At 35.6% G+C, this 15,080-nt stretch overlaps 1 protein-coding gene across 3 annotated transcripts; it reads left to right on the forward strand.

Moving 5' to 3' along the window:
- The first annotated feature begins 159 nt into the window (after positions 1 to 159).
- On the forward strand, positions 160 to 14,790 carry pik3r6a (phosphoinositide-3-kinase, regulatory subunit 6a). 3 transcript variants are annotated; one of them, XM_051111474.1, is made up of 6 exons: positions 160 to 381; positions 4,402 to 4,522; positions 9,960 to 10,033; positions 10,265 to 10,379; positions 11,185 to 11,255; positions 13,567 to 14,790. In XM_051111474.1, exons 1-6 carry the CDS (start codon positions 303 to 305, stop codon positions 13,683 to 13,685), a joined length of 579 nt encoding a protein of 192 aa, XP_050967431.1. In that variant the 5' UTR covers positions 160 to 302; the 3' UTR covers positions 13,686 to 14,790. The 3 variants fall into 3 exon arrangements, with proteins under 3 accessions (XP_050967431.1, XP_050967430.1, XP_050967429.1); XM_051111473.1 differs by lacking the exon at positions 11,185 to 11,255; XM_051111472.1 differs by lacking the exon at positions 11,185 to 11,255 and having other exon boundaries at positions 291 to 434.
- Positions 14,791 to 15,080: the final 290 nt, after the last annotated feature.

The following is a 15,080-nucleotide window of genomic DNA, read 5'->3' on the forward strand; positions in this document are numbered from 1 at the left end:
TATAAAACCTTCACATTTTTTAAGAAGATGATGATGAAAAAGCATTATGAAATAATCTTAAAGATACCCTGGCAGCACAAAAAATGTTGTTGTTTTGATGACCACAAGATGTCGTCAAAGAGTCACGAACAGCAATTCAACCGCTGCCGCTGCGTAATGATGTCTGGTTATCCACAGCTGACGCTGTTTTCCTCAGCAACGAGAACCGCTGGATCCGCTGCATTATTTTAGCGAGGTTTCTTGCGTTGCTTGTCTCAGATAAGTCAAGATATTCGTGTTAAATTAGGCTTCAGTAGCGTGCGATGGATGAAAAGCGCAGAGCCTCCTGTCAGTATGGATCCCTGGAATGCACGAAATGGAAAACAGATGTGGACCAAACAGGTATCCCTACACCTGTCTCTGTATCAAAACCTCTCAAAACGTATTTGTGAAAGGTATAGTAGACTATCACACACATGCATTCTCTTCTCCATTGGGGTTTATGCAGACTGAGTGCCACAGGTGGAACTTCTGCTGATGTAAATAACGAGTTCAGGTTAAAAAGATATGTTGAGTTTAGCAATTAATATAACTTAAATGTTCTGCAAGTATATATATTATGTGTAGATTGCATGCTGTGGTGGTAATAATGAGGATTTAGAACAGACTTTCAAATGTGAGTTAAATGAAAAGGAGTTTAAGCATAGAAGAGCATGCCTTTTCCAGAGCTCTTGGTAAGTTACAGTGTCATACTGGCTTTATTACATTTGATAAAATGTTTGCACCCCTCTGCTGCTTTCAGAGATCAGTTACTGAACCTTTCTAATAAAATTTAGCAAAATAAACTTACGTAGATGCTCAGTGTTCAATGGTATGATTAAAAATAAAGCAACTGTATAATTAATAATAATACTTTTTCCACAGAAAAAAACAAAAAAAAACTAAAAATGCTGCAGTGAAAAGCTGTAAATTTTTTAATTGAAAGAAAAAAAAAAAAAAGTACTGCACAGCCATTTTACTGTAAAACACTGTCAAATGTAGGTTTTCTTATCATTTATGGTGAAAAGCAATAAAAGGACATTCCTGGAAGTCCCTGTGTGACACATCACATATTTTATTTAAATAGTTTTTTTTACTTGTTTTTATTACGTGTCTAACCAAGAAATTCCTTTTGCAACACTTTTTGAGTTTTTTTTCTGTACTGTACCACATTAATCCTGCTGATTTCTAACTCAGTGGAGCACATTTGAATTATTTTCTTTTATGAATGCCTAACTTGACATAAAAGCCTCAATGCTTCAGTGGAGTTGTTAACTTGCACATGAAGGAGCAACTTGCCTCTTGGCACTGGTTTTTGAACAGCTCTTTTCATAAGAATATTTGATGTAAATGTTCTAGTGTCATCTTAGATCAGTACCTGAAGACAGCTACCGATGGTTTGGATATTAAGAGGGTTGTGTGACCCAAATAAGAAAGGGGAAAAGGTCAAATTCATAAATCATCTAACACCAAAGAGGCAGACAATACATTTTTAACATGTTGTTCCTATTTCTTATGTCTATTTCTTATCTTCCTTTGTCTTTTAGGAATCCAAAAAGGCTTAATAATCTGTTAAAAAAAGTCTACGTAATAAGAATTTAGATTAAAATGTTCCTGCTGCAATAGGCAAAAAATGTAAAAAAAAAAAAAAAAAAAAAAAAAAAGACTAAATGAAAGTAAAGTAGATATAGTTAAATAGATGTACAAAACAACTAATAAAAATGACAAAAGCACATTACAAAGTTACTTAAACTATATATAAAAATAAAAGCTAATTTAAAAAATATTAATAAATGCAAACTAGTATACTGTATAAAAACTACTGTTTTTTTTCCTGCTGATGTCCACGTATATAATTCCCATTGTCAATGAACAATTATTTAATTAAGACCAATAGTTTTAAATTTCGATTTAAATATATATGAATATATAAAGGAAAGTATATATTTTAGGTGCTGTGACTGGTCACCTTTTTTTTACCGGTTTTTATTTAAAATTGGCAAATGGTGTGAATTTTTAAAAGTATACACATTTTACAAAAGATAATAAAAAATATAGCTTTTAAAATACAGTGATTACCAGAGTTCACGCGCTTTAAGGCATTTAAGCACATATAAAAAAAGTCATTATTTAGCAACCACCTCAACCACATCAATGATTTAAAAAAGCATTTTTGGCAAATCCAGATAATTTACCATAGAAATATTATGTTTTTTTTCTTTGCATGCTTGTTTAGAATCACCTGTCACATGTGCTCAGCAGGTTTCGTGAAGTTTTGAGTTTTCCTTTAGGCTTTATAGGATTTTGGGTAAATTTGGACAGGTCCTTTTTCTAAACAACCCCGTTATAGCTTCCTTGTCACAACTACGTGTGAAGGATAAGCAAGAAGATGAAGGTCAGTGAAATCAAAAGTCTTAATTATATTCCAAACGGGTAAATCCACAAGCAGGACAAGAAAACACGTACACATAGAACACACAAACACTGAACTGAAACCAACTTATAAAGACAGGTGGTTACAATGAACTTAATTAAGACACAGGTGATACAAGGTTAACTAGTAAATGACATAATGAGGGCAGGAACAGGAAAACCATATATGGGAACATGAGGGAAAAACCAATACAAATAGTCCAGTTTTTTTTTGTTTTTTTTTTTTGTTTGTTTTTACCAGATTGAGCAAAAACCCTAGGACTAGTTCGCAAAAGGTTTCTTACATCTTCTCAATCATTTAACAAATGATTTGATTCACAGCAGTGGTTCTAGAGGCAAAGTTGTCAGGAATGAGGAATCTGATCGTATGATATGGATATTGTGCGTATGTGCGAAAAACTGTGCGATGTACAATCATTTACACCCTTGAAAAATGTGATATCGCCCCCCCAGTGGCTGATTTTTTTCAAATTCTCTTAGAGGGGCCTCTGGGGTCATGAGTCAAAAAGTTGCGCAGTTCTAGTTATTTTTATGTCTTTTCGCTCTTATAGCTCCACCAAATGGCCAAGCTCCACGATTTTTTCCTGTGGCCTCAGATTGAGCTCTTAAATAAGTGTTCTGAGTTTGGCGGAGATATGTCATTCCGTTCAGGAGTTATAGGCATTTTACTAAAAGTGGCCCTGCCCCTTTCTAATGTTTTGGCGCTCCTTTGCGACGGTGAGTCGAAAGTTAAACTTTTTTTGATAATTATTGATATTCACTCTCCGGAGAATCTTTTTGGACTCCACTGAGAATCTTTTTGCACTCACAATCAAATCTGTAGCGCCCCCATCAGGTCGTTTGGGGCGAGCCTTGGTCACTTTGTGAGTACTACCATCCCTCCAAGTTTCAAGTCTCTACGACTTAAGGTTTGGTCTGCACAATCAGTTTTAAGTGGAGGTTGCTGATCCGTGACCATTCTAACAATTACAATAGGGTTTCAACGCTATGCGCTTGAACCCCTAATGACATGATAGTTATAAATCAATTAGGTAATTTCTGTTTAAAGTTGCATGCTAATTTCCCAAAAGTGTTTCATATAATCAAAAGATGCTGGAACAGAGATATGGTTATGAGCTAATGCGAAACATCTTTAAATGGCGAACAATTGGTTGATTAATCAGCCAACAGTGGTTTGTTACTAGATAACAAATGAAGACACGTTATATTGCTTGAAGAAATACAGTCTTGACGAAACAACAAAACAAGGCTTTATTACGAATGCATTCTTTTTTTTCCAAATATTGTCATATTTCCCCTTCACACAAACTGAGTGGCCACTCAGCCGAGTAAAACTGACAGAATGTATTAGCCTCAGCCTAGCATAACGGTTACCATGCCATTCATGAGAAGGAGACAGTGCACAATGCCACTGGAGACATCAGCAGTGACATAACCAATTGTAGGATCAGGAGAAGAGTTATGCTAGGCCTCCTAAACCCTTGCAAGTAATAATTTGTTGTCTGACAGCCGAGGCGTGTAACCTGGACATGCTGCAATTTTCTGCTGCTGCTAAAGCTTTGATTTATTGGTGCAGGAAGGATACAGAGGAAGTCAGTTTTAAGAACCTCTTCGAGAAAAGGAAGAAGGTAGTAACGATAGACCTGAAGGAATTGTAGAGGTTTCATTTACGCTTCCTTCGTGTATTTAAAGAGGCTCGGTGGTTGTTTAGCTATTTTTAAACTTGCAGCAGGAAAGGGGTGTAATGATGGTGAATTGATTTCAGATTGGTTGCTCTTAAAATGTACCTCACTTTTCAGAAATTCTCCACAAGCACTGCTAATCTTGAGAGAGAAGATGTTACATTAAATGTGATTTTTGCTATAGAACGCAATCTGAGCTGTATTCAGGTCCTTGTGGTCGTGATCAGTGCGGCTTCAGTCCAGTTCTTCTTGTTTTCTGTTTTTTCAGAGGCAGATGTGGTCTCAATGGCAGACTCTACTATCACAGTGGGGGACATAGAGGGAGAACTCTGCAAAATCGAACGGATCAGAGACATTTTGATCAGGAGGGAATCTGAGCTGAGATACATGTAAGTAAACTGGTTTTAACACGTAAATATTTATGATATATACCACGGAGCCCAAATGTCTGTGACCACTAGTGAAAATATTTCTTCTTTTTTACAAATTACATTATCAGCGTCACCAGTGAAGTGTTTCATTTAAAAATGTAGGTATACAGTACATAAATTCCAGATTTTTAGGCCCTTCATACAAGCTATAATAATTTCTTATCATAGCCCTAGTAAAAATACATTTATAGTGTATAAAATACATTTATTTCATACTAAGTATAGTACAAATTTATGAACATATTTGTGACCCTGGACCACAAAAACATAAGGGTCAAAACAAAAAGTCATAAGGGTCATCTGAAAACTGACTAAACAAGACATTGATGTATGGTTTGTTAGGATATGACAAAATTTGGTCAAGATACAACTATTTAAATATCTGGAATCTGAGGGTGCAAAAAAATCAAAATATTGAGAAAATCATCTTTGAAGTGGGCCAAATGAAGTTCTTAGCATATGCATATTACTAATCAAAAATTAAGTTTTTATATATTTGCAGTAGGAAATGTACAAAATATTTTCTTGGAACATGATCTTTACTTAATATCCTAATGATTTTTGGCATAAAAGAGAATCGATAATTTTGACCCATACAATGTACTGCTGGCTATTGCTACAAATATACCTGTGCTACTTATGACTGTTTTTGTGCTCCAGGGTCACATTTACTGACTGACATATAGCGTGATTATATACATGATTATTTTTGTATGTTCCTTAATAAAACAATAGCTGTTCATATTCAGTTTACACCTTGATTTATTGTGGGGTTTTTAAAGCATTTAAGATTATGTTGAATTTGTAACTGAATTTGAATCAACATGCTATCCTGTAGCTTCTCTAGCAAGTGGTTTTTAAGAATGGATGGATGGCTGTGGCCCCCTGGTTGACACTACAGCACTACAAGTTTGAGCAAAACTTGGTGATCCATTTTATCTAGCATGATTTGAGAATGTTTCAAAGAGAATCTTCATCGGATGCGAGGAAATCTGACCTTATATACAAAGGAATTCACACGGATTCGTGCAGAATTTACTCATTTTACGTCAACGTTTTATATTTAAATCTTATATATTTTATATTTTTTTAAATCTTAATTTTTTTTTGTCCCAGGCAGAAATTTTAAACCTAAATTGCATATTTGATTGCAAATATCCAAATGCCCAAGACCACACTGTATTTATATTATATTTATAAGTTTATAAGTTATTACACAACTTTTTTGAACACGGTACTTCATTCTGATTGGTCATTCTCAGCATTCTAATAATATAATGACTATTAAAGGTGTAGTATGTAATACTGATAACTGCACTGCAGTGCAAATTGAAGAGACTGAAGAGAGTTGTTTTTCCCACCCACTTGTCAGACTTTATGCTCATGCATGTTGCCAGACTAAAGACGAGCAACAGGAAAGAGTGCAACTGACAATGGAAGGTGACAAGCCTTACACTGTAGGTTAATGAGTTGATTTATCTGCATTTTAATATGCTTCTGGTCATAGAGCTTTTTAGATCTGGTGTGTCAAAATACTAGTGGGTAGAATTACTGGCTGTAGCATTGTTTTTCAGAGAAACAAGTATGTAAACTTAGCATATTATGGTACTATATTTAAGTACAGTCAAAAAAATTACATATAGCACCTTTAAGACTTATTTACACAGTGATTATAAAGATAGCTATAACCAACCAGCACTGCAGTTAACTCGAATTCTTTAGTGAATTCTGATTTGGCTGTCAATGTTTTTTTTTTTTTTTTCATTCATCAGCTGACAAAAAATGTTCTGAAAGTGATTCCAACAATATCAGTCCTCTGTGTCATTATCGTTAGAACCTGTGATATGGACTTCCTTATTCTCATAGAATTAGAACAATTATTAAAACTTTACAGTTATAGTTATCATCCTTGGTTAGAATGCCCATTTAACCTGTATAACTAACCATTGTCCTAGTAAACTGATTTCCTACATTTTTTGTTAATCACTCTACAGTGTCTTTCTTTGCATGCAGTAACGTAAGTTAAAGGAACAGTTCACCCAAAAGTGAAAATTACCCCATGAATTACCCCCAAGCCATCTTAGGTGCATATGACTTTTCTTTCAGACAAATACAGTCAGAGTTGTATCAAAAAAATGTCCTGGCTCTACCAAGCTTTATAATAGCAGTAGTGGAGATTCTGAAGCAAAATAAGACGTATCCATCCATCATAAAAAAATACTCCACACAGCTCCGGGATTGGTAAATAAAGGCCTTCTGAAGTAAATTGATACGTAAGCTCCTGTAAAAAGAGAGTAATGCTGAAGCGCAGAGGAGAGAGGAAAACAAAACACCGGTCACGAAACAGAAGTACAAAATGAGGATTTGTAAAGAAAAATGTTGGAGGATTTCAACATAAGCCAAAAGAAGGCTGGTTTTCCCTTGCTGTAAACAAAACTTTGTTGTCATGAGACTATCGTATGTCACTGGAGCTTATACTACACCTACGTCCTACGTCATCCTCTTGAACGCCACACAAACACATTGATTCACTTCAGAATGGCTTTGTTATTCCCCAGAGTCATGTGGAGTACTGTTTATGATGGATGGATGCACTTTATTTTGCTTCAAAATCTGTATCACCATTTACTGCCATTCTAAAGCTTGGAAGAGCCAGGACATTTTTAGGTACAACTCTGATTGTATTTGCCTAAAAGATAAAAAGTCATATACACTTAGGATGGCTTGAGGGATGTGGTCAAATCATGTGGTAATTTTCATTTTGGGGTGATGTATAGGTGGGTCCTGATAACCTTTCTGTGTTTATTTAACTATAAATTAATAATAAATGCTGACTATATTGTGAGTTCATTAATGTTTTTAGATTAACAGAAGTGTTTTCATTTATTATATTTTCACATTCCAGATAAACACAATCACTGCATGAACAGTAAACCGCTATATGAATGTAATAACCAATTTTGTCAATTATAAATGACTGTCAACAGCCAAACCCACAAGCCTTGAGCGGTTCGTAAAGTTGATCTGCGATCCTTCTCACCATCACATCTGCAGTCATCTGTCCTTCCTGTTCTCATTACCAAGAGCTACAATCAGCCAGCTGCCCCTCATTAAGATGTTAATGCTTTGCTTTTGAAGCTGCCAGAGTGTCTAATGCATGGATATTGGTTTCCCCTCACAATCGTTTGGGGAAGAGCTTTGCCTATCACAAAATCAGTGGGGCATTTCTTCCCAAGTATTTGATTGGTGCTCAGCCTCTACTGTCTGTCTCAGCTGAACCGGAGAGATACAGAGAGAAATCCAATGGTGCAGCCTCATCATTAGACTGCATAAATTCAGGGACCGAATGCACTATAAATACTAAATATCAGGCATAAATTTCTTTAAGATAACATTTGCAGGTTAGCACTTTTTATAGTGTGTTAAAAAGTTGGCTTGTGTAATTCTTTGAATATCATACACTTTCTAAATGCATGGGTGACCTACTGCAACTGCCAAAATGAGCAGTATATAGAGATTACAGCATGGAATACTGCATCCCAAAATAAAATGTGTTTACATAGAATTTGAGAATTTTATTTTCAACTTGACAAATTCATGTGACAACAGTGTAGAAAATGACAGTTTGAGATGTTTATGCAAGATAATGCTTACTTTTTTAATTACTGTTAAATCAGTTAGACAGTATACAGTATTCAGTGTGCCATACTCAGTAAATTTTAGCCTGTATTTCATTCTGAATAAATAAAGTAAACACTGAGTCACACTATGAAGCTTTTTACACACTCAGCACTGTAAAACCTGTGACCCTGCGACTGTTATTTAATAAAGCTATTTTTACTGATCCTACACTTACATTTAGTTTGTTGGTGTAACATATTTTAGTTAGTTCAAGGCATTTAAGCACATATGAAAAAATATATTATTTAGCGAGCCTGTAACCACCAATTCAATGATTTAAAAAAAGCATTTTTGGCAAATCCAGCCCAATCTCACAGCAATTTGTACGTATTTTACGAGGTGGCTAATTCGAATTCGTACGACCTCACTCATACAAATTCATACGATTTTAGCTAAAACTTATGTATTTTACAAGTTGCACAATACGTATGAATTTGTATGAATGCCCTACACCTAACCCTGCCCCTGAACCTACGCGTCACTGAAAACGAGTGAGGTCGTACGAATTAGCCACCTCGTAAAATATGTACGAATTAGTCGTACAGCAAATAGCATTAGCAAATCCGGGTAATTTTAACATACAAATATTATGTTGCATGGTAATGTGGTCGGATCTCCTTAAAACTTTGCATGCTTGTTTAGAATCACCTGTCACGTGTTCTCACCGGGTGAAGTTTTGAGTTTTTCTTTAGGCTTTGTAGGATTTGGGGTAAATTTGGACAGGCCCCTTTTCTAAACGACACCATTATAGCTTCCCAAAGGCTAAATTTCAACATTTTTTGATAATTATTGACCTAGAGAGTCCAGAGAATTGTACTGCTATGTTTTTTTCCAGATTGAGCATAAAAACTAGGACTAGTTCACAAAAGTAGTTTTTTTTACAATGTTACAACGATCTGATTGACAGCAGTGGTTGTAGAGTCAAAGTTGTCCGGAATGAGGAGTTCAATCATATGATATGAATATCGCGTGTATGTGCGAAAAACCACAAAATGTACAATCATTTATGCACCTGTGACCTCAGATTGAGCTCTTACATAAATGTTCTGTGATTTGTTGAAGATATCTCAAGAGTTATAGACATTTTACTAAAAGTGGGCCTGCTCCTTTTGAATGTTTTTGCATCAAAAGTTCACCTTTTTTTTTTTTTTTTTTGATAATTATTGACATTACTCTCCAGAGAATCTTTCTGCACTGGTTTGGTTCCAATCGGGTGAAAAACCTAGGACTAGCTTGCAAAAGTAGATAGTTTGTAAAAGTAGCATTTCGCCTTGGACTCCAACGACATAAAACACTTGAGTTTGACGGTTTAGGAGTTATGAGCATTTTTGTACTTTTGATCGCTGTAGCGCCCCCGTCAGGCCGGTTGAGGTGAGCCTTGGCGACGTTGCCATTGGTGTGAGTACTATCATCCCTCCAAGTTTAAAGTCTCTACAACTTACGGTTTGGTCTGCACAATCAGTTTTACGTGAAGTTTGCTGATCCTTGGCCATTCTAACAATTACAATAGGGTTTCAGCGCGATACGCTTGAACCCCTAATAATAATAATTAATACAATTAATTAATTAATTGTATATGTTACCACGTGCAAAAGATACCTGCTTTTTATTTATTTAGTTTATGTATTTATTTATTTTGCAGTAAAGTCTTTAAATGCTTCTCACAGTTTTGAACAGAGGTGTTATCATATTTGCCTGTCCTTTTCTTTTGCAGGATGGATGATATCCAGCTATGTAAAGAAATTACAAGACTGAAGAAAGAGCTTCAAAAGCTTTTATCTATCCCAGGTGAGATCTGGGAGAGCCTCAATACTGAATACTGTTTTAGCTATCAGTGTTTTGTACAGTACAGCTGTAAAATTTACTTCTGCTGTACCTTTGCACCTTTACGATAAAAAAGTTGCTTTTTACAGATAAAAAAATTAAGTCCATCCTTGTTTTTCTCATAAGATATAAGAAGTGGCCTTGTCTTAGTAAACATGGCAATTAAAGCTGTTGCTTGCTAAAATCCATTTTCAGATAATGACAAGTCTAATGAAGACAAACAGAAGGAGGAAGAGCTTCTGAAACAGATTCATAAATTAGTGGAGGCCAGAGACTTCCTGGTAGATGATGTGGAGTTTGAGCGTCTCAGGTGAGCTGATTTCAGCATGCTTGAAAATGAAGAAAGCTGACACACTATTCATTTGCACCCTTTATTAAATCTCTGACTGAACTCAATTCTGGGGCAGACAGCATTCTGTCTAAGGCCTGAGGAAAAAAAAAAACATTACTCACACTCTAAGTACAGAAGTAATAGGATTTTATTTGTAATAAAGCCATGCTGCCACATTCTGTCTCAGCAATTTCAGGAACTGAATTCTGGAAAAGTCTGCTCAGTGCTTGTGTCGTCCGCACAATTTTGCAATTGAATCTGTGCATTGACTCCAGTGTTGATTGTTGATGTGTTTATTTTTTGCCTTGTGTATAATAATGCTAGTATATGAACATAATGTAAGGGCATTTCAGACTTAAAAAGGCTTCAGAGATCTTATGTATTCTCTTTTAGTTTAAGTGCATTTATGTAATCAGTGCAAAGGAATAATTTCCATATTGCATCTCCACATTAATAATTATCAACTGAGGAAAAACTGAATGTATTTTTAGTCCAGCTGGTGTTAAAGACACGGTGCACATCACTGTGTATTTCCAGGCAGTTCTCAAAGGCTGGAATGGAACATAGAACATGTTGCAAACCATTCACTTCCACTAAGCAGATTCCGGCAGAATACCATGAACAAATAAGGAAAGAGAAATGCATGACACATGAATGGATATCATATTTTCAGATTACATTTCCCAGGAATAATACGAAAACCTTGAGCTAACTGAAGGACATGAAGACCATTCTTCCCATAATACATTGCCTCATAATCACCATAGTTACCTTTGCTATACAGGGAACGGGAGGAGGACAAAGAGATGGCTGAATTTCTTAAATCCAAACTACCAAAAAGCTCTCAAACCAAGAGTAAGTCCTTCTTTTATGGTTGGTGGAACGGAAGTAATGTTTATGATTTTAATGGTCATGCAGTTGAAGTATGAAACTTCTTAACTGCATATAACTTATTACTAAATATGACCTTACTCCATGAGCTAAGGTGGGATGTTTTCTAAACATTAGTCATGGCTGTGTTTCAAATGGTTTAGCCCCTTTTACAACCCTAACTAACTCTAAAGATTGTACTGTAATACACTACACGATTTTTGCTCAGATTTTCCTCTCAATCTACAGTCTGAACAAATTGACAATAGTTGCCCAAATTTAGAGCCAGTCTGCAGATTTTACTGACAGATTTCATAGAAAATTGCTTAGTGTATGATGGTCACAGACTGCAATTTTTTAGCTTCAGATTCAGATTCTGTCCAGCCAGAATAAATCAAACATGTTTCATATTTTTAGAACATATTGTTTTCATTTGTCACACATCTCCTAGCACAAGGCATGTTTTTGTGTGAGTTTTTTGTGTTTTGAATGACTTGAAAGTCAGGTAGTGACAGATAGTGTATGATACGCCCAGTTTTCAGCTTTTTTAGACAAAAAACCCACACCCAAACCCAAACCCTACCATTTAGATAGCTAAACATGTCCACTGCAATGTACATATAAAATGGGTAAATATGCACTGCCAATCAAAAGTTTTTAAGTAAGACTTTTAATGCATTTATTTGATCCGAAGTACAACAAAAACAGTGATTTATTACATTTGTAATAATAATAACAAATGTTTCTTGAACAGCAAATCAGCATATCAGAATGATTTCTGAAGGATCATGTGACACTAAAAACTGGAGTAATGATGCTGAAAATTTAGCTTGATCACAAAAATAAATTACATTTTAAAATATATTCAAATAGAAAGCAGGTATTTTAAGTAGTAAAAATATTTCACAATATTACTGCTTTTGCTATATTTTGGGTCAAATAAAGGCAGGCTTAGTGAGCAAAAGAGACTTCTTTAAAAAGCATTACAAATATTACTGTTCAAAAACTTTTGATTGATAGTGTATATAAAAAAATAAAAAAATAAAAAGTAAAAAATACCAAATACTTCCTCAGACACACAAAGATCACAATTTTCCAGCCCTGGCTGACCGTTTTATTGTCAAACGTCCTGTCCACACCTAGTATAAAATTAAATTGTAAATGTAATTAAACAATAAAAAACTTACTACATTTACAATTTTAGATCTTAATGAACAGCTTCCTTGGCTGCTGGCCCTGGCCTGTTCTTCTTTTACTGTATTTTGTGAATTCCGAAATATGTGGTTATTATATTAAATGGGTCAGCGTACAAATAGATCCATCTGATAAATTGGAAAAGCACATTTATTTAACACACAAAAGTCTTTACCTTCTGTTCTGAATTATACAGTTAGGAATTGTACTCTTGTGACTGTCAACTACAGATTTATTCCATCTATTAAAATAACATAAATGGCTATCCCAGTTCAAAGGATGAAGGCTGGCATAATAGCTGCTGAAAACTGATCTTTTCTATCACAGGAATTAAATTATATTACATTAGAAAACAGTTTTTTTTTTTGTAATTGTAATAATACTTTAATTTATATCAGCACAATATACCCATCATGTTTTACCCAGGGGCATTACTAGACCTAAAGCTCTACTGGGGCACAGGCCCCCATTACTTTTTTTTTTTTTAAGTATATTTATTGGTTTTTTTTACACATTTTTTATGAGAGGACAGTGGAGAGCTGACAAGAAAGTACTGGGAGGAGAGAGGGGGACAGGATCGGCAAAAGACCCCAAGGCGTGATTCGAACTCGGGTCGCCGTGAGCACAGTTGCGCCAAATGTCAATGCGCTAACCACAAGGCTATGGGTGCCTGATCACTTTTTTTTTGAAAGCCTGACGTGTGGACGTGGATTTGTGCGCAAAAGGATGGCACGAGTTTGTGTTTTCGGTTAAAGTGCACGACTGCGTTGCTTTTATAAGCGTGAATTAGGTTACTTTTTGCTGTGATTATTAAATGTAAATGAATACACCGACAAATAAAGTAAATTGTTAAAACTTAAATTTGAGATTTATACTGGGGCACGTGCCCGAGTAAAAGGGGTCCAGTAACACCCCTGGTTTTACCCAACATGATTTGCCACCGATCCACTCAAAAAACATTGAAAACAACACAATACCAGTGACGGGACATGCAGACGAAACTAAATATAAACTGCTTCTTAATAAACTAATAGAGAATACTGCAGGTCATTGCATCTTTGTATATAAACAAGCTCCTTGTCTATGAAACTCTTCTACATAGGTGTTGCTCGCATTGGGAGGAGGCCGCCCAGAGCCCAGCAGAACTCTACTCCCTTTGTAACCAAGACAGGCCTTACTTTGCTGAAGGAGTGCTGTGGATTCACCTGCTCTATAATGTAAAAGGCACACTCTCGGCAGAGGCAGCAGGAACACAATGCAATTCTAGAGCCTTGGATGAAGATGACCTTTTATTGACATCAGGAGACTCAAAGAATACGATGTGAACCAACACTACAGTTTTCTGAAAGACAAAGCTCTGAAGTTGTCTGATAAGGAATAGCAGTCTATCCATCACTCTTATATTTGTAACTTTTTTTTCCATGCCCATTTGCTCACTTTCTACGTCTCTCATTTTTTCTTTGAAAAATCCTGTTTCATTGTATTACAGAGAACATTTTGTGCTCTCTCAAGGGTCCTGCTGTCAGCAGCTCAGCTAGTTTGCTGTCATCCCCTACCCTTACCTTTTCCCTCATGAGACATTGCTACAGCACTGCAGTACCTGTGACTTCATCATCCATAAATGCTTAAGTTTCAGTAGAGGTTCCATTTAGACTGCTGATTCTTAGCCAAGCCAGGCTCATTGAAAATATGTGCCTGCTGCAACATTTCTGCAAAATAATATTATGTTACTTCTTGCATTCATTCACAACACTTTGAAAGTAAAACGTTCCAGTGAGCGGCGCTAACTAGACGTTCAGTTTTATCCAAAACAGATGAACGTGGCAATGTTTTATGTTGGTTTTTACACGTATCGTGGCAGTTTGGAAATGCAATGTTCTATTGTATATGAAAATAACGCACCACCTACACTAAATCCTTAACCGACAGTGTTAACAAAAAGCAAACCTGAGATAACAACACTCACTTGAAGGAACAATGCCATTTTAGCTTGCTTCTATAAGTCTTTGAGCTCATTTATTGTGATTAGTGCTCTACGTTGCAAATGAACTATTGTACCAGGTGAGCTAATGAGCAAGTTTACTATGCCAGAAAAGCCATATGGAGCTAATTATATGATGCAAACATCAAAATGTATTAGTTTACAAATCCTTCACTATGGTAAAAGTGTTTTTGAGGTCATAACATAGTATTGTTCAAGAAACTGTGCACAAATATATCTTTATTAATCTGCCCCCTTTAATCAATTTGTGTGAAAAAGAATTAAAGTTGTCTGTGTTTTACTGCTTTATATTTCTGCATAAAACTGTAGTGAATTGTAGATATATGTAAGTTTTCCAATGAGCCTGGGTTGTTCTCAGTCCATGTACAGTGGCTAATAAGATTATTATTAGATAATTAAGCTAATTTGGTTTTTATTATGTTACAACAATTTCCATAATTGACCATATAACAGTTTTCACGGCAAATATATTCAGCGGAGCGCAGGCGCTTGCATAAAAAATTAAAAAATGAATTAAATGAAGAACATTTCATTTTTGGGTGAGCATCATCTAATAGAGCCACACACCAGGAGCCTGTCCTTTCCACAGCTTGGAGTCCAGCATGTCTCACAGT

The sequence above is a fragment of the Labeo rohita genome, chromosome 6 (genome assembly GCF_022985175.1).
Source record: "Labeo rohita strain BAU-BD-2019 chromosome 6, IGBB_LRoh.1.0, whole genome shotgun sequence".
Taxonomy (NCBI): Eukaryota; Metazoa; Chordata; class Actinopteri; order Cypriniformes; family Cyprinidae; genus Labeo; species Labeo rohita.

Coding starts and splice junctions, on each gene's coding strand:
- pik3r6a (XM_051111472.1), top strand. CDS start 347: ATGCACGAAATGGAAAACAGATGTGGACCAAACAGGTATCCCTACACC. Junction 435..4,401: donor TCAAAACGTATTTGTGAAAG/GTATAGTAGACT, acceptor CTGTTTTTTCAG/AGGCAGATGTGGTCTCAATG. Junction 10,380..13,566: donor GTGGAGTTTGAGCGTCTCAG/GTGAGCTGATTT, acceptor TCTTCTACATAG/GTGTTGCTCGCATTGGGAGG.